Below are 25,717 nucleotides of genomic sequence, written 5' to 3' on the forward strand. Positions count from 1 at the left end.
GAAACTGTTCTTCTGAAGAAACTGGATTAACCACACCTTGTGCCTGACGTTTGTGCAAGGCAGTCATTAAATCTGCCTTCTTTGGCTCTGAAGCTGGCAGATTGGAAGGTGCCGTAAAAAAAATGAGGAGGCAGAGATAGAAACATTTTGTACCCCTTTGAAATGACAGATTGGACCCAGAAGTCCAGGACATCTTCAATCCATATTGGTGCAAACATCAGACATCAAATGGCTCCCTTCATTGTCGGAGGGCTTCTAGGTAGGCTTGGTGGACTCAGTAGTCTAGGGCTTCCAACAAAAAGAACTAGGCCTTGATTTTGAGGTTGATGCCTGAGGCAAGCAAAAAGATCCCTTTTGATGACCAGAAGTAGTAGCCACAGGAGTGCAAGACTTTTTCTTGTCGGGTAAGAGTACCTTTCCCTCTGTCTTCCTTAATGAACTTATCAAGGGATTCCCCAAATAGGCATACAACATCAAAAGACATGCACAGTAGATGCTTATTACAAGCCGGTTCAGCAGACCAAGTCTTTAGGCACAAACTCCTGAACATACGCACAGAGATAAGGGACATTCTAGAGACTTGATGACTTACATTCTCTAAAGCACCAACACAAAACATTAGGGCCAAAGGTATCAGCTGCAATAGTTCTAGGAAACCAAAGGCAGAAGATTCTTGACAGGATCTACTACCCAAATAGTAAATTTCTTCTTAAAATCTTTTTCCATAGGCTAAAAACTTAAGAGGAGTGAACACCCTCTCAGAGTTGAGCCAGTCCTCAAAGTGCATAACAAATCTAAGTATATGGGAAAAGTCTTTCATGACTTCTTTTCTTTGTGTCCATGGGGCATTGGTTTTGGCTGCGAAGAGTCAGGTGCAGTTAGACAGACTAGTGCACACTGCATTAATTTGTCCACAGTAGAAAACATATGATATGAAGCCATAGTGTCAGGGACCCCAGATTTGTCCACGATCGCGCATGGGTCTGCGCATGCGCGCTATGCCTGGCCGCACTACCGTGCGAGCATTGGGACCTGGGCACCTGCGACGGCAGTGGCGGTCATGCACACGTGATTGCGCACCTGGCACCAATCAGGGCGCCCTATTTACAACAGGTCAGGTCTGTGCTCTAATTGCCGTATGTTCTTACCTGTATCCTGTGTTCCTGACTTAAGATTGCTTTGTTGCTGACCCTGCCTGACCTTGTTGTGCTCATTGTCTCCTGCTCTGAACCTTGGCTTGCCTGACCATTCTCCTGTCTAATCCCACACGTTTTGATCTCCTGTTACCGAACCTGGTTCGTGACCAGTTTATCCTTCTGTCTACTGTCTTGTACCATGCTGCCTCCACCGCTACCGACCCGGCGTGCCTGACTCTGCTCTTTCTACCTCTTTACATCAGGCTCTCACCTGCTATACACCTCCGGCAAGCGCTTCTACCACAGCTGGGTGCACCCAGGGGCCACAACCTGGTTTCGGCCTGCTCCAAGTCCATCCCCACCATCAGGGGCCCTGGTGAACAAGCAGGTCGGGGCTTAGATTCCGCGCCTTGGGGAATTCCGGTCTCTGGAACGCTAGAGGCTACCGCCGGCAGGTCTCTAACACATAGCTTGTACCTTATAAAATCCACTACGGTCTCTGCTACAAATTCAGGGTTCTCAACACTTTCCTTCACAATATCTCCAAATAAAGGAGGTTCCGCTTCTGAATCCTGAACAGGGTCAGAATGTGTAGCATTTCTGGCCTATGGAAACTGAAGGTTCTAGACGTACTAAATGTTTTCCAAAGAATTTAAACATAGTGGCAGAGGAATCTGCTTTTGTCAGACAGGCCACATGATGTGTGTCTGAGAGGTAGCTAGAGTCAGAGGAGGGGAGTGGTGTCAATATAATACATTGTTCTAGAAAAGGGGAGGGTTACAAATCCGGAAACTGCTAGATAGCTCAGGGCAATAAGCAGTCAGATCATCTAGAAGTGTCAGAAGGAAAAAAATTGAATGGTTTTAAAAAAAAATACTTCTCTAGAAAAGAATAAAGGGCACTAGGAAAAAAAAACTGAAGTCTCACAGGTAGGGTTTTATGAGTGTACACTAGTATCAGCCCTAGAAAGTTTTTTTTCGTCAGTGTCCTATCTCCTCATGGTAGCCTGCATATAACTCATGGTCCATGAATACAAGTTGTTTGTCCTGTACTGTAAAAGTAAAATAAACAAATTGACTCTAGTCCCACATTAAACTTGTGGTACATGATAAATAATACAAACCTCTATGTTTTGTGACAACTACTGTAAAAAATGTGAACCCATCCATATAGCTTGTCACTCCTCAAGATCCAAAAACCCCAAAGATGCAAGCTTGGATTTCAGCTGTAATGCCATGCCATGGTTTGGAGAAACTGGAACGGTGTGGAGGAACCTCAAACTTAATAAATAACTTTTGGAAGAACTGCCATGGTTTGGAGGAACTGGTGTGGTGTGCAGAAATCTGAAGCCTAATAAATAGCTTTGGGAAGAATTCCATGATTTGGAGGAACTGGAATGGTCTGGAGGAACCTCAAATCTAATAAATATCTTTGGGATGAAATGAAAACGCCAGTTGTGAGCCTGGTCTTTTCTGATCTAACATTAGCACATGATCTCACAAATGTTTTTTATTTTGGCTGAATGAGCACAAAATGTTCACATGACATGGAAGGTAGGCAGCTCTATATTAATGCCCATGGTTTTGAAATAAAATGTCCAACAAGCTCATATTTGGTCATTTAAAATTAAGTACACCCTATGAAAAATGTTGACTTTCTCAACATATTTGAACAGGTAATCATTGGATCTTGATTTAAATAGTGCCTATAGATAAAGATGATCGATCTGAACAAATGACACATAAAAATTGACATGGTATATTTCCATGGTGTAAATCAATTAAAATGTAGATTTGTCATGTGGCAAAATAGGTATATCCCTACGTTTACAACCACTTCAAATCCAGAAAATCAGAATCGGATGGTCCAGATTATGTGCCAATGATTAAAACCTCTTTAGGGAGTATGCAGGTGGAAGTCATTGACTCTTGCTGCTTTTAATCAAATGCTAAGAGGAGGAAGCATGGGGCAGGGCTGAGCCACGCTGTGTCTATGGATGGCTCAGGAGTGAGTCTGCCCCATAGCAAGTGGCTTGTTATGGAGGCACACACAGAAGAGGAGGAGCAGACAGTGCTGGTGGCGGACCGCAGAAGAGTAGGTTCATGGCTGCTCCGTGCAATACCACAGTAGGTAAGTTTAAGATGTCTATTATTTTAATATTTAAATACTAAATGAAACCAACTATGACGTTTTCTCTAATATGCCAGCACACACAAACACATCTAAAAATGATTACCTGAAAATATAAGTTTTTCCTTCATTATCCGGACATCTCGGCTCGTTCTACGCACAGCAGCGCTCAGCATGATCTGTTCAGGATTGTACCTCCGAATACTGCCCAGCCTCCACCTGCAACAAAACCCACATTGTAACTTTCACTCTCAGTCTTAGTGCCTATATGGAAAGAGCCAAACATTGGTGTCAAAATTGGTCAGCAACACATTTATCCTCAGCGAGGGACTAATACCAGTACAGAAGACACAGATTCATCAAGGAACAGGACAAAAGTTAATCCTTAGCCTTAGGCCTGTTCACACCAAACAAACTGCAACTGAACTGCTACGGTCCAAAGAGGATACAAGAATCTCCTCAAACATTAAGCCAACAAACAAAAAAAAAAAATAAAGATTCCAATGGTTTAAAGGTGCAGTAATAGGTTTGTACCCACAGTCATTTCTTTACGAATTATGTTCACTGTTCTGAGAATGGGAGACACTGCAAAATGCAGATCCCACTGAAACCTCCAAAGAGCATGCATCTACGAAGAACAAAGGCTAAAGTGGTGTATATATGGATTTGGTAGGCAATAATAAGGCATCAAGAAGGGTGGACAGGGGTAATGAAATACATCTACCACAACATGCAGTGCTCTTGCAGTAGTTTGGTTCTGGGGCGCATGACCTGATGCCATGGCAGCCATGCATTGGGGTGCTGGTCATAACAGAGTTTTAGGTTAGAGCCAAGGTCAGAAGAGCATGCATCAATCCAACAGTGCAGCATTGCTGAAGACCATAACCGAATGCTGGGCTTAGAACAAGCCTAATGTATCAAAAAGAATGTTGCTACAGTAGACAGATTTTTATTGATTCTAATAACCCTACCTGTCCCCCCAAAGTCCTCCTTAAAGTGGACCTGAACTCAAATGGGCAAAGTAATATTCCGTTTAACCCCCTCCCACCGGCGCCTCCCGGCCCTTTAAGAGTTTCAGAAGCCGGGGGGTGGTTTAGGGATCATGTGACTGCCGTGACGCATTATCACGGTGGTCACATGATCGGGAAAGGTCACATGATCGGGAAAGGTCACATGATCGGGAAAGGTCACATGATCGGGAAAGGTCACATGATCGGGAAAGGTCACATGATCGGGAAAGGTCACATGATCGGGAAAGGTCACGATCGGGAAAGCAGACCGGGACCTATCCATGAGTACCGTACATGTGTGCTGGGACGCAGGGCGCTCTCAGCACGTTTTTTCGTACCTGAACGCAAATGTGCGGCCGCTCGGCGTTTAGGCCCAAACGCCGGGAGGCCACACATTTGTGTGCGGCCGGCGTAAAAAGGGTTAAGTATGTTTCAATGCAAAAAGAAACAAAGAGCATCAAAGCCGGCGTAAAGGGGTTAAGCATGTTTCAATGCAAAAAAAACCCCCAAAGAGCATCAAAACAACCTTTTAAATTAACGGGTCCTTGCCCTATTTGCTCCTACTAGCAATAATACCCATATGAAAGAAAAATATATTTGAAATATATTTAAAAAAATATTCTTCCCAAATATATTGACATATATTTGAAATGCTACAATTTTTGCCATATTCCATATATTAAAAAAAAAAAAAATTCTATCTATATAATATATATATATATACACACAGTCAGGTTCATAAATATTGGGACATCGACACAATTCTAACATTTTTGGCTCTATACACCACCACAATGGATTTGAAATGAGATGTGCTTTAACTGCAGACTGTCAGCTTTAAGTTGAGGGTATTTACATCTAAATCAGGTGAACGGTGTAGGAATTACAACAGTTTGCATATGTGCCTCCCACTTGTTATGGGACCAAAAGTAATGGGACAGAATAATAATCATAAATCAAACTTTCACTTTTTAATACTTGGTTGCAAATCCTTTGCAGTCAATTACAGCCTGAAGTCTGGAATGCATAGACATCACCAGACGATGGGTTTCATCCCTGGTGATGCTCTGCCAGGCCTCTACTGCAACTGTCTTCAGTTCCTGCTTGTTCTTGGGGCATTTTCCCTTCAGTTTTGTCTTCAGCAAGTGAAATGCATGCTCAATCGGATTCAGGTCAGGTGATTGACTTGACCATTGCATAACATTCCACTTCTTTCCCTTAAAAAACTCTTTGGTTGCTTTTGCAGTATGCTTTGGGTCATTGTCCATCTGCACTGTGAAGCGGCGTCCAATGAGTTCTGAAGCATTTGGCTGAATATGAGCAGATAATATTGCCCCAAACACTTCAGAATTCATCCTGCTGCTTTTGTCAGCAGTCACATCATCAATAAATACAAGAGAACCAGTTCCATTGGCAGCCATACATGCCCACGCCATGACACTACCACCACCATGCTTCACTGATGAGGTGGTATGCTTAGGATCATGAGCAGTTCCTTTCCTTCTCCATACTCTTCTCTTCCCATCACTCTGGTACAAGTTGATCTCGGTCTCATCTGTCCATAGGATGTTGTTCCAGAACTGTGAAGGCTTTTTTAGATGTCTTTTGGCAAACTCTAATCTGGCCTTCCTGTTTTTGAGGCTCACCAATGGTTTACATCTTGTGGTGAACCCTCTGTATTCACTCTGGTGAAGTCTTCTCTTGATTGTTGACTTTGACACACATACACCTACCTCCTGGAGAGTGTTCTTGATCTGGCCAACTGTTGTGAAGGGTGTTTTCTTCACCAGGGAAAGAATTCTTCGGTCATCCACCACAGTTGTTTTCCGTGGTCTTCCGGGTCTTTTGGTGTTGCTGAGCTCACCGGTGCGTTCCTTCTTTTTAAGAATGTTCCAAACAGTTGTTTTGGCCACGCCTAATGTTTTTGCTTTCTCTCTGATGGGTTTGTGTTGTTTTTTCAGCCTAATGATGGCTTGCTTCACTGATAGTGACAGCTCTTTGGATCTCATCTTGAGAGTTGACAGCAATAGATTCCAAATGCAAATAGCACACTTGAAATGAACTCTGGACCTTTTATCTGCTCATTGTAATTGGGATAATGAGGGAATAACATACCTGGCCATGGAACAGCTGAGAAGCCAATTGTCCCATTACTTTTGGTCCCTTAACAAGTGGGAGGCACATATGCAAACTGTTGTAATTCCTACACCGTTCACCTGATTTGGATGTAAATACCCTCAAATTAAAGCTGACAGTCTGCAGTTAAATCACATCTTGTTCGTTTCATTTCAAATCCATCGTGGTGGTGTATAGAGCCAAACATGTTAGAATTGTGTCGATGTCCCAATATTTATGGACCTGACTGTATATAATGGATCCTGCATGTATACGATGTATTATATAATGGATCCTGCATGCATACGACGTATTAGATCATGGATCCTGCATGCATACGATGTATTATATCATGGATCCTGCATGCATACGACGTAGAGCCAAAAATGTTAGAATTGTGTTGATGTCCCAATATTTATGGACCTGACTGTGTGTGTGTGTGTGTGTGTGTGTGTGTGTGTGTGTGTGTATATATATATATATATATATATATATAAAATATATACACACACACAGCATGTTGAAATGCGTTTTTATTACAAAATATATGAAAAATATTTGTAAAAATACATTTCAAATATACTGTATGTCTTTAAAAATACAAATCTACATTTTTGGTATGCCTTTACAAATATATGTAAAAATATGTTAAAATTACTTTGTTATAAGTTAAAAAAACAAATATGAAGAATATATTTTAACATATAAAAAAGTCATTTTAACATAGATTTTTACATATATTTGTAAAGGCATACCAAAAATGTAGATTTATATTTTTAAAGACATACAGTATATTTGAAATGTATTTTTAAAAATATTTTTCATATATATTGTAATAAAAACGCATTTCAACATACAGTGTGTATATGTATATATATATATATATATAGATATATAAATAATTTTGAAATATATTGAATATGGGCAAAACTGTAGCATTTCAAAATATGTCAATATATTTGAAATCTATTTCAAAAATATTCTTCCCAAATATATTTTTCTTCCATATGGGTATGCTCCTATGTATACAGCATGTTTCTAACTGTCCCTTATTTGGTGAAGCAATCTTAAAAGTCACCTCAGAAGTGGCCATGCTATTACACATATATGAGAAAACTAGATGTATTTGGATGGACTCAACTCATTCTGCAAAACAGTGAACGGAACTTTGACAGGTACTAGGGACGCATGAAAAGCACCTGCAGATACTCCCCACATTGTGATTCGTCGGTGGCAGAACAGGTGCGCAGGTGTGAACAGGTTCCAACAGAAAACCTATTGCAAACAGGCCAAGTGCACAAAGGTTGTGGGAATACATTTGTACAGTGGGACAGTTACAGAAGGTCAGAACAGGGTACAGGAAAACTGGGCACAGCCAGGGCTGCACAATCTAGGACTGAGGAGGAATATTGCAAGCAGCAACTCACATTGGTTACTACAAAAATGACAATATAGAAGGTTAACAGTGCAGGGGGTGTCCAGTGCAAATAACATACAGTAACAATTTTTCGTGGACGACAGACACTGTGTAATCCTGCCCATATACTAATTGACATTCAAAAACATATGCGATTAAATAATGAAAATTCAGGAGAACAGAGACATCAGGCAAAGTTCCTTACGGACTAGAAGTAAAAAATCCTCACCAAAAAAATTTGGACAAATGCCATATTTGCATAGGAAGCATCTAAAGTAGACCTGTGGTTAAAAGCAACTGGAGGTGCATAAACAATAACAGAAAAAGTCTGAAAGAAATTTAGCTCGGCATTCTGAATGTATTGCTGTTAACATAGCCAAAAGCTTAGATTGGTCATGCAAGCGGTTTTCAGAGGGGTTCAGAGGTCAAGATTGGCGGAGGGCCTAGTGATTTGGTCATGCAATCAGCAGTGTAGGGAGCCTACAACACCATTTTCTGCAGAAAAAGTAATAATTTCAACCCCCCCTTTTTTTTTTTTAATTAAAAAATGTTTGCAACTTGTCAATAATGAGAACTATCAGGGACTCATAACCATAAAAAAACAACAACTTGCATATCTGCACCAGACACTATAGATGGTAAAAGTTATTTTTAATATATAGTAAGTCCCCTACATACGAACATTCAACATGCGAACGTGTCCAATCTTGTAAAGCTGGGTACACTTTTTTTTTTTTTACATTCAACCCAGATTATCGTACTGCAAGCACTGATCTTTGCTGGACTTACAAACAAGCTCCCAGAACAGATCTTGTTCATAAGTGGAGGACTTACTGTATTTGCATATGGAGATGGTAAGGAGTCCTTGGTAGTTCCCTTTTGTTAAAAAAAAAAGAATTGTAAATCTTTTTGAATAAGGGTCTGTTCACATCAGGTGGATTGGGCTGCGCTGGGAAAGGCTGCCCAGAGTAGTCCAACATACCTGGTACTTAGATTTTGCTCAATTTCTGTCTTGGTGATGGCACAGGAAGTGAGGGAAAATCTTAAAGTTCAAAAATAAAGTTTTGGCTGGAGTTGTGCTTGATGTTAACATAGTAAAATGAAACCAGTGGGGTTCATGGCCCCATATGCCTTTGCTGAACTAGAACACTGACCTGAGGACGATATTATAAGCTACTTGGTGCCGCAGAATGGACATCAATGGAGTAGAAAGTGCAGCACAAGGAGACGCTCTAGCTTATGGTCCCTAAAAGTATGAAGTTAACCCTCCCTGAAGGAGAAAGGATGCTCTTTGGCATGGCAGGCCATTAAGTCAATATCCCACTTATTGGTCTTCAACAATATTAATGGCTTACAGTACCTTTTCTGTAACTGCTTACAGATGTTCAAGTCTTATCCCAAACAATCAGGAAGAATTCCTACAAAGCACAAGTGTCCACAAAAAAAAAATTCCATGCCTCAAATAGGGAATTTGTACTAGGTCTGGACACTTAGCTTGTCAAGATGATAGGGAGAGGTTGCTATTTTACTTCAACAGAAATGAGATCTCTGCTGGGTATGGCCAACCTCTAAGAACATCTGTGAGCCCCTACAGAGATACAGGCCAAGAATAATCTGAAAACAAATGTTATTGCCGAACAATTCTAACAATGCACGCTCATTAAAATCAACCAATCACAATTTCATGTTCAGCCAGTTCTGTGTCAGACGTTTAAATGTCTTCATACTGGAAAGGAATTTATAATTCAATGGCTGAGATCTAACATAATGGAAACATGCTCCATTTAAAGCCATTGGTAACCTTTACTATACTCTCTGTGTACAGGGATAGACAACAGTGGACACTCATCACCAACTGATCTTTCTCATCGGTCTCTTCCAAAATAGTTGTACACTACCTAATCCATCCATGTGCAGTACCAAATTTCATCTACAGAAGGTGTTGTATGTAAAAACTGAAATCCCAGTTCCTGCAAAAGTTTTGGCAGGGTGGCATGCATTTTTAACTGAAGCAGGAATTCAGGTTCTACTTTAAAGGGCCAATCATCTTAAAATTATGTTTTAGCTATGGATGGAGCTCGGTGTGTGTTTGTGCTTCTCCTCTGGACAGTATCACACTGTGTGTGGAATAGGCTCCTCTGTAGATGTGCTCCCTGTGCTGTTTCCATTGAGTCCCTGGCTTCCCCAACCCTGCCAGCACATCCCCGAGTGTGATACTGCCTGGAGGAGAAGCCCGCCAGCCCTATTATATTGAGGAGATGATGCCAACCAACCTGACTGAGGATTGTGGATTGGGATTGCGCGCTTGTTTGACCAATTGGTCAATCCATGGAGGTGAGCGTGCACGTCTAGTGGTGGTGACACAGCGGTGTATCAAGTGAAGGATCTTCTATCAATTTTGATTGCGGAGTGGGACTTTTCACTGCCATGTGGGACTGTCATTGTCTACTGACCACTGTGTCATATGTTTCACTTTGTTCATGTTAAGCACTTTATATTTGATCACATGGCTGAGACTAGCAGTTCGGCCAGGTGTTTACTGTACTGTTTAATTCTTATGAATGTATATTTCATTTTTCCATTCTGATCAGTTTATTGATTACACAATCACTTACACTGGATGATTATGTGATTTATTTACTACTAGGTCAGCCGGTTGTTTATTATATTTATTTATCCTTATAACCCTATTTACACATTTTTGAACATAGTGAATTTATAAACACTTACACTGGTGGAGTATGTTTGTTAGCCTTTGGCATAAGGCTCTGCCAGGGGTGGGTGTAATATATAAATATAATATAATAGCAATGTGTTGAAAAAAGTTAATAAAGCTGAAAATCCTTCTAATAGCTTTTATTTCCATCCACACAAATGCATTGGGAACACAACACATTCTATTCCAAATCAAAACATGAAGAAAAATTTATCAAATTTGTGTTGTTCCTCTAAAAAAAATTGAAGAAAAGTGAATATTAGACTTCAAAAAAATAGCAGTGTTTGTATTCTTCTTTACAAACTCAAACATTCACTATATAAACTGAAAAATGTTTGAAGATTTTGCTTTCCTTTGAATCACTTAATGAATATTTGGTTGTAGTCGCACTGTTTCTGAGAACTGCTGTACATCTGTGTTGTATGGAGTCACCCAACTTCTGGCCCCTGTGATCAGGTATTCCAGCCCAGGATGATTGAACGACATTCCACAGTTCTTCTCTATTTCTTGGTTTTGCCTCAGAAACGGCATTTTTGATGTCACCCCACAAGTTTTCTATGGGATTAAGATCCGGGGATTGGGCTGGCCACTCCATAACGTCAATCTTGTTGGTCTGGAACCAAGATGTTGCACGTTTACTGGTGTGTTTGGGGTCGTTGTCTTGTCGGAACACCCATTTCAAGGGCATTTCATCTTCAGCATAAGGCAGCATGACCTCTTCAAGTATTCTGATGTATTCAAACTGATCCATGATCCCTGGTATGCGATAAATAGGCCCAACACCGTAGTATGAGAAACATCCCCATATCATGATGCTTGCACCACCATGCTTCACTGTCTTCACAGTGTACTGTGGCTTGAATTCAGTGTTTGGGGGCCGTCTGACAAACTGTCTCCGGCCACTAGACCCAAAAAGAACAATCTTACTTTCATCAGTCCACAAAATGTTGCGCCATTTCTCTTTAGGCCAGTCAATGTGCTCTTTGGCAAATTGTAACCTCTTCAGCACGTCTTTTTTCCAACAGTGGGACTTTGCGGGGGCTTCTTGCAGATAGCTTGGCTTCACATAGGCGTCTTCTAATTGTAACAGTACTCACAGGTAACTTTACACCTTCTTTCATCTTCCTGGAGCTGATTGTTGGCTGAGTCCGAGCCATTTTGGCTATTCTTCTATCCATTCGAATGGTAGATTTTCGCTTTCCTCCACGTCTTTCAGGTTTTGGTTGCCATTTTAAAGCATTTGCGATCATTTTAGCTGAGCAGCCTATCATTTTCTGCACTTCTTTATATGTTTTCCCCTCTCCAATCAACTTTTTAATCAAGGTACGCTGTTCTTCTGAACAATGTCTGAAACTACCCATTTTCCTCAGAATTTCAGAGAGAAATGCACTGTAACCAGCATGTACATTTGCTGCCTTCCTTCCTTAAATAAGGGCAATAACTGCCACCTGTTTTTCAAAGAATGAATGACCTCACTAATAGAACTCCACACTGCTATTATTTTGAACATGCCCCTTTCAATGAGTGATTCAATTACACAGAATCAGCAGCATGCATGTCATGACTGTTGGGTCTGTTGGATTTCTATTACTCTACTACACCTGCTAGTAAATCATGTAGAAATATAATTTCTACCAAAAACAGTGATTGATCAGGTTAGTGATGTCTGACTGCTATTATTTTGAACACAACTATATATATATATATTTTTTTTTTATTTATTTATTTATTTTTTCTGTTTAAGTGATGTGTTTATTTTATGTATTGGTTTTAGAAGGGTGTGATATTTAGTTTATTTTTGGCACTTGTTAGCTCATAGCGTAGCACTTTACATTTGTGAGAAATGGTATGCAGCATGACTGATGCATAGGATTATGAAACCTATTGATATACATGTGTAAATTGCTCCTAAAATCATAAATAAATGAGTTTAATGCCTAAGAGTTGAAGGATAGTACATACTGATAAGGGTCTCTGCATCGTTAATTTGTTTGTGAAAAATTTAAACTTCAGACAAAACCTTTTCTGTGTGTGTGTATCCATGCTAGGCAAAATTTCCCTTGTCCCAGGAAAACATGCTACCCTTGAGACTGGTAGGTACACACAGAGAAAGAAGACCCAGATAGAGGTTTTGAGGTTCTAACCCTACCCTTTTACAATCTAACATTTAAAAAGAAAAACTAGCTGATGTTCTTTTGCAGACAAGATTTCTCACCCAATTAGGACTGCCATACAAGTCATTCTGTAATGTAATACTATTAAAGAACTCCTTTCCCCTTTCAGTCCTTCACCTTTTCCCAACACTAATTTTGAGGTTGAATTGCACATAACCAGCGTTATGAAATACGGCATCCCCTGTAGATTGCAAGTTAAAAGCATGAATTTTGCTGCATTTTGGTTCACTTTAAAGGAACATCTCCGCTAGGAACAGTTACTCATTGTTGGGCTATCCATGGTTCTAGTAGATGGCTAAGCAGGTCTGAATCTTTAAAGTTTCCTGCTAAGCCAAGCCACATTTATTTAGATCTTCAATGTTGCAAATAGAATTTTTCATACTCACCATAACATCCTTTTCTCAGTTATCATTGGAGGACACACTTCCAGTGAGAAAAAGATACTATGGTTCTTTCCTAGAATGTGGGGGGTTCTGACTGCCAGCAAGGGCTGACCCAAATTGTCTTGTTTTTTGTTGACATATTATAAGAATGTCTAATCTGTATTTGATGCCTTTTGGAGATTTTTCCATCTTTCCTTGGCTTCTTTATGCACATTAATACAAGTTTTTAGCTGGGGTGCCCAAACTTTCGATCCCCACTGTACGTAGTGTCCTACTTCTGCAGGTGGAATTATACTTGGTAAGTGGGTTTCTAAAGAAGGCCTTCTTAACCAGGGTTTCTCCAGAGGTAGCTAGGGGTTCCTTGAGCAGTGAGCAAATTTTGCCTCTCAGATAAGTTCCCATTGACACCATTCATCTTTTTGGCTTTCTGTAAGGGGGCAATTCTTTCCAATGACCATCACACTACTGTATCATGAGTTGTAGATATAGTAATTTTTTATCAGAGGTTCTCAGAGACTGGAACGTTATTTCAAGGGTTCCTCTGTGTTGAATAGGGTGAGAAAGGCTGATCTAAAGCAAAGATGTGTTCTCTAATGAATGTAAGGGAAATAAACATTTTTATCACGTTACCATCAAAAAACTTACACAAAACAGCCTTGTTGGCAACACAAATTACTGCTTTCCCATGCCCGGACCTACGCTACCTTTTTGAAAAGCGTGGCCTAAATACTACACATATGGAGGGTAAATGGAGGTTTGGTTTAGGAAATCCTTTATTTGACTATTAGCAGCTCCTCCCAGGTTCAGAAGTGAGGGCTAACCAAAACGTAGAAGAAGTGTATACAAATGTGAAACTTCATCCTGGTTAATAAAATATCATTGGGATCAAAAAGAGTATGGAAAAATTTGTAAGCATACAGAAGCCCTTTTTATAAAAAAAAAACAGATCTTAGAATAGATTAAGAAGATAAACATATATTAATGATTAATTAATGAAGACATAATGATAATGTTTTGCAGGAGAAGGATAGAGAAGGTAGACTCTGCATGTTTCTTCCAACGAGGGCTTTAGAGTTTTTTTTTGAAGTTTCATGTTCAAAGTTATTTTCTCTCTCTCTGTACTACTCTGTTTAGATATTAGCATTGCTGTGATCTCTCACAGACCTGTGACAAAACCCTAACAAGAGACTTTTAGATCCCCTAATTTTGGAGGTGTTTGGAGGAAAAGGCTTCAGATATAGCAAAATAAATGACACTCTTGTGCGTAAAGGAACCTACAGCTTCCTAATCTTCACGGAGTGAAAACAAATAAGTTAAAATGTGTAGTTTTGGTGGTTTTGCAAGGCATGGGAAGCAAAAGGGTAACATTTTCTGCGAATGTCAAGACATGTTTGTCTAAAATGTTATTAATTTAATCTAATGCTTAATTGTTTCCATGTCAGGACATCTCTTCTCCATGAGATTTGTCTTCTTCAAACAGGGAAGTTAAAGTGATGGGTTCTTCTAAGTACCATCTTCCCCCCCATGATACTTACCTTTCCTGCTGACCCCATAATTGCTGTGTAAGCTGCATCTCTGAAGGATTTATCGCATACTAAAGGTTAACAACTTCCTCTTGCTTGTCAGCTCACAGTGTTTGGACATGGTGACTGGTCTGTCAGACCAGAGTATCACAATCTGGGAGAAGGTCATATGCTCCCCATATCTGCAAGAATTGAGTATTTACTGAGGGTTTGGAGGTAGTAATTGACAAAGTGGCATTCCTTTTCACTACAATCAGGAGGGTGAGGAGTGTAAAGGTTTATTATTAGCTAAAAGTTTGCAGTAGTGGGTAAAATATACAGGAAAAAAAGCAGCAAGAATGAGGGGTGGGGGGAGGAAGACACCTCCTGGCACCTAATGATCTCTAAATGGACAACAGCACTCAGAAAAGGCTTTCAACACAGTCCAACTTTCTTACCTATGAAGAGTGGTTGGTTGGCAAATATCCTAGACAGAGAAATGCCACCCTATGGACAATCCAACTTTCTAACCTATGAAGAGTGGTTGGTTGGCAAGTATCCTAGACAGGAAAATGCCACCCTATGGACAATCCAACTTTCTTACCTATGAAGAGTGGTTGGTTGGCAAATATCCTAGACAGGGAAATGCCACCCTATGGACAATCCAACTTTCTAACCTATGAAGAGTGGTTGGTTGGCAAGTATCCTAGACAGGAAAATGCCACCCTATGGACAATCCAACTTTCTTACCTATGAAGAGTGGTTGGTTGGCAAATGCCCTAGACAGGGAATCGCCACCCAATGGGGCCAAATATAGATTAGTAGAGTATTTCTCACATCATTGCCTATTTCAAGACCAAATTAGAGGTGAGAAAAAGGTCCTAAAATGGACAGTTTTTACCTCTGTTTTGCAGAGATGTGTCAACTGTTAGGACTTCATGACTTTTATGAAACTAATTGGCAAATTTATTATAAAGGAATGGCTGCCCTTTCATTATCACACTATCTGCCTCCCTCAGGCTGTGCCATAATGGATAAGATGTAGACAAACAGAGGGGGACCGAGGTGAAGACAGCAGAATTACCTGATTGTGTGATAACTGTGAGATGCCATAATGCAGCAGAGAAAGAGAGGAGGAACATGCAAAGACCGTTATGAGATTCAACACAGAAAGAAAGCACAAGGTTAGTCATTGTTCAAACATTTGGCCCGACTATGGAAGCAGCGCAAAGCAGAGGTGGACATTTTGAGATGTCGACAATTCTGGACATTCTGATTTTCCACAGGATGTACTAGAGCAAAATTCAAAAATGATATTCTACAACTACTAGAAGATGATGTAAAATGTTTATACAAACACTGTGATGACCATTTTTGTAGGTGACCCTGTGTTCTATCAGTATTTATGAGAATGGAAGTAGTACTGAGGTACCTTATGAAGGTAGCAATTATGTAGGTGACCCAGCTCTGTCCCAATATTCATAAGAATGGAAGTAGCACTGAGGTAACTTATGAAGGTGGCAATTTTCTAGGTCACCTGATACCATACCACGATTCATGAGATTGGATATAATATTGAGGATCTCCATGAACGTTCCCATTTTGTGAGACAGAAAGTGGTTGGGGAACTTCCAGACATCAGGGTCCTCACTGAGCCATTTTATGGTTTCCATTAAATTCATGATGGGCTTCAGCTCACAAAATGGTAAATGAATATGAGGATTTCTCAAGAACATCAAAGGTTTATAGCAAAGCAAAACCTGAACTTAACTTTATATCAAAGTTGGGAAAAAGGCACAACGAAGAAAATCAACAGCATACAATAAATCAGTATTATAAGTTGAATATACTGCACCATGGCATTCATTAACACAACCGAACACGCAGATTGTATATGCAATAAACACAAACGTTGGTTCTATTTGCTCCATTCCATTATGAAAAAAATGTGGATATATATAGACAGACAGCACAAAGGTCTGGAATGTGAATTGTTATGTCTATGGATTTCACCAGACATCCATCCAATCTTTCTCAAAAGGTAAAACTGTTAAACCACAAGGAAATTTTCCCGTCCATACTAAAGTCTCCCTTAAGATTGGTGGTCTTTGGTGCCTCTCCTCAATGACCTGCTCTGGTGACACAAGCGCCCATGTTAAAGCTGAACACCAGGCTCAACACACAATTAAAATAAATATACATTATATGAGTGGTTATGCCAAATGATTTCAATTTCTATCCATCCAATCCTAAGATTTACACAGCACGGCCTTGTCTGCTAGAGCAGAAGGCCTCATCTTTCTCTTTTGAGTTCAGGAACACTTACATGTCTCCTCCTAACTCTCAGACTGATGGCACAGTGAAAAAAAAGAAGCCTACTGACAGGGGTGGACTGACAACTCATGGGGCCCCCGGGCAATAGGGGATCATGGGGCCCCTGTGTCCTTGCCCAAACTCAAAAAAGCCTATGAAAAAGGTACCAGAGCATCTCATGGGGCCCCCTACTGACCCCGGGCCCTCGGGCAGTACCCGAGTTTCCAAATGGTCAGTCGCCCCTGCCTACTGATGAGCTCATCTCTCTATAGAAAAGCAGAAAGGAGAGTCAGGCCAACACTGGATGGAAAAGTCCAAAATAATTTTAAATTGCTAAAAAGGTCAGATACATTTTTTTTTTACCAACAATTAAAACCATCTTGGGTCTCATTTACCCTGTTTTGGTCTGGGGCAGGGGCGGACTGACAACTCATGGGGCCCCCGGGCAATAGAGGATTATGGGGCCCCTATGTCCTTGCCCAAACTCAAAAAAGCCTATGAAAAAGGTACCAGGGGCATCTCATGGGGCCCCCTACTAACCCCGGGCCCGAGTTTCCAAATGGTCAGTCCGCCCCTGGTCTGGGGATCTTTTTCATATTTCTATGGGTTGAGCTACTGTTTGGCACCAATCAAGGGAAGCCTTGCTGTGTAGGAACTGCCTTGTCATAGCTATTTACCTTCTTTGAAGTTTTCCTTCTTCTGACTACACTGGCATCTAGGTCTAGGGGCTCCATTACACAGAGCTGAACGTTTTTTCCAAGCGTTTTTTTTTTTTGTTTAGCAGATGTGCAAATATTATAGGTGTTTTTCATTTAGGTGTTTTTGCTGTGGCCAATGGAAATAGAAATAGCTGCTGTTTGAGCTGAAAACACCTGAAAAAAACACTTGAAAAAACGCTCAATCCCACTGTTCAGGCATTTTCCATTCAATTCTATGAGAGACAAATGCTCAGATCTGCCTGAAAAGGAGAGCAAGTACATTTTTGAGCTACAGGCAACAAAACACTCAAGTGTGAACAGGGGCCATTGGAAATAACTGGATTTTACTTGTTGAGCCTTTTTAAGCTTCGAGCTGAAAAACTCTCAAGAGTTAACAAGGCCTAAAAGTTCCCAGCGCCTCTTTGATGGTGTTCTGCAGCTAATAAGTCACTCTGCTCTCTACTATCATCAGCAAGATCCTAAACCACATTTCTATGGCCTGAGCTACTGTTTGGTTCCAATCGAGGGAAGTAGGAACTGCCTTGTCAGAGCTATTTAGCTTGTTTGAAGTTTTCCTTCTTCTGACTACACAGGCAAGACTAGGGCTCCATTCATGAGCTGAGAGTTTTTACTGATTTTTTTTTTTTTTTTAGCAGATTTGCAAATATTATAGGCGGTTTTCATTTAGGCGTTTTTGCTGTGGCCAATGGAAATAAAAAAAAATAATAAATCTCTGCTGTTTGAGCTGAAAACGCCTGAAAAAAACAAACCCACTTGAAAAAAATGCTCATTCCCACTGTTCAGGCATTTTCCATGCAATTCTATGGGGACAAAACACACAGATCTGCCTGTAAAGAAGCGTAAGTACTTTTTTGGGAGACAGGCGTTTTGCTACAGGTGACAGAACGCTCAAGTGTGAACAGGGGCCATTGGAAATAATGGGATTTTACTTGTTAAGCATTTTAGTCACTCTGCTCTCTCCTACCATCAGTAAGAACCTAAACCAGCAGCACACCTGGGATTTTACTTGTAGAGCGTTTTTGTCACTCTGCTCTCTCCTATCATCAGTAAGAAACTAAACCAGCAGCACACCTGATTGGCTCTGTGTACTGCTTCTCCCTCTGAGCTCTGCTGCACAGGAAATACCAAGGCTGATACCAAGTCAAATTCTAAGGCGCTGCACAAACTGTCGGCAATATATAAATCCTGCATTATAATAATAATAATTCAGGTACTTGCATTGCATTCAAAAATGTAAACACAAAAAGGATGTAAGAATACAGAGCCGCGTTCATTTATTTTTTTTCTATTTGCCTGGAGTTCAGCTTTAACATTTAGCAGTCGTATCGTGCCAATGTCTATATCTAGCTTGCAACGAGGAAGTCTTTGAATTCCTAGATTACGGTCTTTGATTCACCTCTATAAACAAACAAAGTAAGGAATGAGAAGGATTTGTGATGAAAACGCAAGTAATCGCATCTTCAGATTTAATATGGTGGCCTTAGAAAATGTTTAATATAGCTTGCTTCCTCGTGACATTTGTACAACACCATAATTAATCTTTCAAAGGCGCATGTGGTATAAATAGAAAGGTAAAAAAGGCGCCACTAAGTGTAGACTGTAAATACTTTATTACAAATCGATTAAAATCACACTCACATTTTGAAAGTTATACATAGGCACATCTTTAAAATATGGCGATCTTACAGGGCAGATGTGGACACGCAGATGTAGAATGGGGCTTGAGAAAGTAGCGCACCCCCCGTAGCTGGTGCGCATTGTGACGGAAGTGACTTTGGGTGGGGGGCCCATGGAACACAGCTCACTTTGGAGAGGTAGGGAGACCCCTGTGTCAGCTCCCCATATTCCTATTATGTGTAAGTCACCCTGTGCCTGTTAGGGGTCCAGGGTTATCTGTCCTAATATTGGGGTGGGGGGGTTGTTGATTGTTTAATGCCATGTGGTTGTACCCCATTGTTCTATTGTGTGTCTGGCTTGGGAGCAAACTATTATGGGATTTATGTGTTTATGTGTATTCGCTTAGTGGGGGGTGTCTCCAGCAGCCCTCCCTCCTGGTGGGACTGTCTACTGGTGTGAAGTTTGAATACCTGTGTGTCTCTTGTTACTAAATGTAGAATGCCCCGCCCTGTGTCATTATGCAGGGAGGGGGGATTGTCCCATTAGTGTATAAATCTTGTATCTGTGTTGAAATAAAGTAGTCTACCTTCTGGATTACTTCAAGACTGGTGTCGTCTAGTCTTGTTTGGTCGGCTGTGGTGTGTGTGGTCGGTGTTCATACGGGGAAGCGGTGGTCTAACGGAAGTACCCAAGTACAGTCTGGGGTCAGTTCCGTTACACGCATGCTCTGAAGTGTCGCTGCGTCACTTCCGGTCACATGGAACACTGCGGCCCAACTGCATTCCACCGCTGTTTGCGGAGCTCAGCCGGCCTCCTCCAAACTACAGCCTGACCGGGACTCAGGTTTCATAGCTCCAAGCTTGCTTCAGATCCGGCTTCTGCATGTTCTACATCTGCAACGTGTCCACATCTGCCCTGGAAGTTCGCCATATACTAAAGATGTGCCTATCTAGATCTCTCTGCCATTTTAATCGATTTGTAATAAAGAATTTACAGTCTACATTTAGTGGCGCCTTCTCCACCTTTCTTGTTACATGCTTATCTGGAGATCTGCTTCTGCTCCCTCCTTGAGGTGTGCACTGACTTGGATTCACCGAGAATCCTCTGCCGGACTAGCAGTAGGGTCTCTCTTCCAGCTTCCCCTTTCATTTCGCTCATCAAAGTGGGACAATGGACTGACTAGAAGACAATTTTTGCGCCAACACTATTCCATGCATGTGGTATAAATATCTATGGTTCACATAATCACGATCATACACGCTCAATTTTTTTTTTTTAAATGGACAGCTACCATAAAAATTATGGACACCTCAAAAATGTTATAGGTATACATAACACTGGTCACCTATATACACAAGGCATTCACTCATAGCCAGGCCCCAGATTGACAGCTGAGTACACTACTCTTACATTGCTGTAGTACCATAAATTTTATTTGCCTTTTTTTTTTATCCCGGAAGACTTTGAAGGCCAGTTATCCACTAGCCCAGAGAAAGGATGCCAAGATGGAATCTTTGTTACAAATCTGCATACAGCGCTGTGTTGGCTGTGAAGGGATGTCAAGATGGAATCAGAAAACAGAAGAAAATCCTATGCATCTCTCAATGGACAAGAGAAAGGAAATGGGTGAAATGTTACATTTATATTTTTTCTTTGGTATACAAAAGGAAGCAAAAAGTTCCTTTGTTATGATTTATTAATCCTACGTTGCCTACAATTACTGATTCCATCTTTAAGTACCCAACCCGGTAGATGTATGCACAAGTTATGGATCGGACATAAAAAAATAATAAAGTAATACAACACTTACTTCTGTAATACAAAAATGCCTATAATTACAGTGAATGAGATCAAGTCTGATGTGATCCAAATGAGAGAATATTCTTCTGGAGGCTGCAAGATACAAAAGACAGGAGAAAACATTAGTGGCATAGCTGAAATGATGTACAGGAACCATTTTGCTGCTGAACTTGGGTATACAGGCCTCTATGCCAGGGGTGTCAAACTGCAGCCCTTCAGCTGTTGCAGAACTACAAATCCCATCATGCCTTAGCGAGTCAGGCTTGAAACTGTCAGCCTTGCAATGCATCATGAGACTTGTAGTCCTGCAACAGCCGGAGGGCCACAGTTTACCACTTCTGCTCTATGCAATATGCCAAGGAATATTATAACTTACAGCAGGGCTTAAAATTTGAAGTCCTGAGCTACTAGCCAGGCCTTAGAGTTACTCGCCACCAACAAAGACACACAGAGACACCTGTACACATACACACGTATACACACACAGGCACATACAGACACACATACACACAGATACATGTACATACACACGCACAGACACATGTACATACATACACAGACACATGTATGTACATACACACACACACACGTACATGCCCACACACACACACAGACACGTACACACACACGTACATACACGCAGACACATGTACAGATACACACAGACACATGTACAACTGTACATGCATACACACACACACAAACACGTACACACACACACACACACACACAACACCCCCCCATAAATAGTTGCAGTACTTCATTGTTCACGCACAGAGCCGGGTACTGCACTCTAGGGGGAGGCAGAGAGCACAGCACACACTCCTTTCTTTGCTTTCACTGTGCTCAGCTATTGAGCAGTCTGACTGTTCCCAGTGCCAATGACAAATCTGCCCTGGCTGATATTCAGCCAATCACATGGCAGCACCTAAAGGCTTGGCAAGGTGAAGACGACTCGCTAAAGTTCAAACTGAGCATTAGAATGGGGAAGAAAGGGGATTTAAGCGACTTTGAACGTGGCATGGTTGTTGGTGCCAGATGGGCTGGTCTGAGTGTTTCGAAAACTGCTGATCTACTGAGGTTTTCATGCACAACCATCTCTAGGGGAATCAAGACTCATCAGACCAGACGTTTGTCCATTCTTCTATTGCCCAATTTTGGTGAGCCTGTGCGAATTGTAGCCTCCATTTCCTATTTTTAGCGGAGTGGAGTGGTACCAGGTGTGGTCTTCTGCTGCTGTAGCCCATCTGCTTCAAGGTTTCGACGTGTTGTGTGTTCAGAGATGGTATTCTGCATACTTTGGATGTTATGAGTGGTTATTTGATTTACTGTTGCCTTTCAACTCTCAAAACCAGTCTGCCTATTCTCCTCTGACATCAACAAGGCATTTTCATCCACACAACTGCCGATCACTGAATACTTTCTCTTTTTTGGACCATTCTCTGTAAACCCTAGAATCCCTTTAAAGATATATATTTTTTTTCTTTTACAAATTGTCTATTGCTAATATTTTATTGACCTGTTAAGTTTTCCATTAAGCTAGTGTATCCTCATACCAGATGTCAAACTGCTGTGTGCAAAGAAATGTGTGTGGGCTGCCTGCATGCTGGTATTAACCAGGATACAACCACAGCATCATCTCCTTCATCAACAGGAAGGATTGTGCACAGTTATGGGGCACGTAAAATATTCAATTGTAAAGCACATCTGCTTAACCTTGCAAGTTTGTTGTACATTCAAAAGCTATATAACTTAATGTAAAAAGAAAAGTGAAACAGTGCCCCGGATAGTGCAGGTAAAAAACACCTTTTAATAAACAAATCGATAAAATTGGGAGTTAAAAAAACAATGACTTGACCAGGGCTTAACCTGAAGAAGCCTCTCTTGAGAAATACAAGGTCACATCTGCCCATGATCTTGGCCTACAAGCCCTATCAGTATTTCATTCATTAGTACATGGACCTCAGTTCTATACAGGATACATTTTTTGGGGGAATGTACAGTTTTCCTTCACACACAATTATTTCCATATTCAAGGTTAAATTTTGACTTACAAATGTATAGCACAGCTACGGAAGCAGGGTTTGCACAGAGCTATGGAGACCTTTTCAAGACCTTCACATTTTTCCAACAACCCATTTGGAGAAAACCTCGCCCTTTATAATAGATAGCCAACGTCCTCAGCCTCTAGAAGGGTACACGTGGTCAGCTATTTTTGTTCTCCGAGTCATATTGTACTAGGAACTCCTTTGGTATCCATCTCACTTATGTTACAGAGGACATCAGTGCTGCAAGTCAGTAGTGCAAACCACTGAGTTGTTTGTTGTACCTCACTCCTCCATTCAGATGAAGGGGCACAGCCCTACGACATACGTCAAGGTACTTTATTCATCCAGGGTACAATCTAGGTCCCCATATGCAGCTATCTTTCTGGGACATTATTATTATACAGTATTTATAAAGCACCAATAGTTTGCTCAGCGCTGTACATTACAATGGAGGACAGAAAAATAACAATACAATGCAAAACATGAGGGGATTGAGTGCCCTGCTCTTTCGCGCTTACAATCTAGGAGGGAGGGGATGGTGGCACAGGAGGAGAAAGCTGTGGGGGATGGAGTGGTAGGAAGAGTGGAGGAGGTCGGCAAGTTAGCAGGGGGTGGGGTAGGCTTCCCTGAAGAGATGGGTTTTCAGGGTGTGCCTAAAGGAGAGGAGAGTAGGTGATAATCTGATGGGTTGGGGCAGGGAGTTCCAGAGGATGGGTGACACCCTGGAGAAGTCCTGGAGGCGGGCATGGGAGGAGGAGACCAGGGAACTAGAGAGAAGGAGGTCTTGTGAGGAGCGAAGTGTGCGTGTTGGGTGGTACTTGGATATTAGGTCGGTGATGTAGTTCGGGGCAGTATGGTGGACAGCTTTGTACGTTAGTGTTAGGATTTTGAATTTGATCTGTTGAGCAATCGGAAGCCAGTGGAGGGATTGGCAGAGGGGGGTGGGGGAAATGGAGCGGTTGGAAAGGTGAATGAGTCTGGCAGCCGTATTCAGGATAGACTGAAGCGGGGATAGTCTGCGGCGAGGCAGGCCAGTGAGGAGGGAGTTGCAGTAATCGAGTCGTGATATGATGAGGGAGTGGATGAGCTGTTTAGTGGTTTCTGGAGTTAGGAACGTGCGGATTTTGGCGATGTTGCGGAGGTGGAGTCTGCATGAGTTTGTTAAAGATTGGACTTGGGGCTGGAAGGATAGGTTGGACATGTTGTAGTGTCTCCTTCTGCCTTGAGGCCGCATTCACATCTGAGCGTTGCTTTTTTTTTTAGTTTCTTCAGGCTTTTTGTTGCACGTTTCCTTATACTTTTTAAAGCATTTTGAGTTTTGGAGCCAATAGAGAAAAAAAATCATCTGTTTCATTATTATTTGCTAGGTTTTTCCATCGGTTTTAAATACATTTTAAATACATTTTTTATATATATATATATACACACACACACATATACATACATGTATATACATATATATTTATTTATTTATTTTTTTTCAGGGTAAGGGGTAAGAGTTAGGGTTAGGTTTTAGGGTTAGGATATGGGAGTAGGGGTTAGAGTCAGAGTTAAGTTTAGGGTTGGGGTTAGGTGTTCAGATTGGAGGTTAGAGTTAGGGGTTAGGCGTTGGAGCTAGGGATAATATTTTATTTATGGTCATCTTATTTATTTTGTTAGGATTAGAGTTAGGGTGTTTATTATTTTTGTTGTTAGGGTGCTTATTTTATTAATGTATTTATTAGGGTTAGGGGGTTATTTATTACATATTTATTTTTAAATCATGTATTCCTAGTTTCTTACATACATTTCGCAGATCACATTTAATCACAACATTTACCATATAAATATTTAAATTTTACACCGTAAGTGATCTACCTCTACTTTATATACTATATCTCATATTTTCATCATATAAACGTTGTATCATCCATTCATTTTTAACCTTCAATATCTTACTTAGATACCAGGAAGGAAGGAAGGAAGAAAGGAAGGAAGAAAGGAAGGAAGAAAGAAAAGAAAGAAAAGAAAGAAAAGAAAGAAAAGAAAAGAAAGAAAGATAGCTTTCTCCTTAGACTATACATTCTATCTTCAATATGCAGTTCTTCATATTTCTCAACCTATTTCCCCAAGTGAGTCACTACCTAATTTCTCTCATGTCTCTTGGCAGTTTCTCTACGTTTTATCCGGAATTTCCATATTTTTCAAATTTCTTTAAACATCCTCTTTTATTATACACAATTTTTCCTTCCTTATTGTGCCATCTACTACTTTTACCCATTCCACAAAGGTTGGAGTTGTTGCTAGCCACCTCTGTGCAATCAACTTTTGTGCCCGGAATTTACACCGAAGTACCTCCACCTGTACACCACCTAGCCACACAGCCTACCCCCTTCCATACATCTCAATATACCTAACATTGGTTCTAGATTAAAAGTAGTATCAGAAGTTGGGTTTATACTACCAATTATTTCCCACCTCTATCTATATCTCTATACACACATACATATATACACACACACACACACAATCTCACAGAACTGAGTACACCCCTCACATGTTTGTAAATATTTGATTCTATCTTTTCTTGTGACAACACTGAAGAAATGACACTTTGCTACAATGTAACGTAATCAGTGTACAGCTTGTATAACGTAA

The 25,717-nt window shown here is 40.8% G+C and overlaps 1 protein-coding gene across 6 annotated transcripts in view; it reads right to left on the bottom strand.

The window, feature by feature from the left end:
• Positions 1-25,717, bottom strand: part of GDPD5 (glycerophosphodiester phosphodiesterase domain containing 5) — a 344,747-nt gene that overhangs the window by 10,386 nt on the left and 308,644 nt on the right. For 4 of the 6 annotated variants that reach the window (XM_089678002.1, XM_089677998.1, XM_089678000.1 and 1 more), the window contains 3 exons: positions 21,043-21,125; positions 15,668-15,682; positions 3,373-3,485 (listed from right to left, as the gene is read on the bottom strand). In XM_089678002.1, coding sequence (XP_089534128.1) covers positions 3,373-3,485; positions 15,668-15,682; positions 21,043-21,125 — 211 coding nt within the window. The remainder of the gene's footprint in view (positions 1-3,372; positions 3,486-15,667; positions 15,683-21,042; positions 21,126-25,717) is intronic. The other 2 variants (XM_089678003.1, XM_089678001.1) reach the window with 1 other exon arrangement.

This window comes from Staurois parvus, unplaced genomic scaffold (genome assembly GCF_062004578.1).
Source record: "Staurois parvus isolate SC_StPar_1 unplaced genomic scaffold, SC_StPar_1.0 ptg000196l, whole genome shotgun sequence".
Lineage (NCBI taxonomy): Eukaryota > Metazoa > Chordata > Amphibia > Anura > Ranidae > Staurois > Staurois parvus.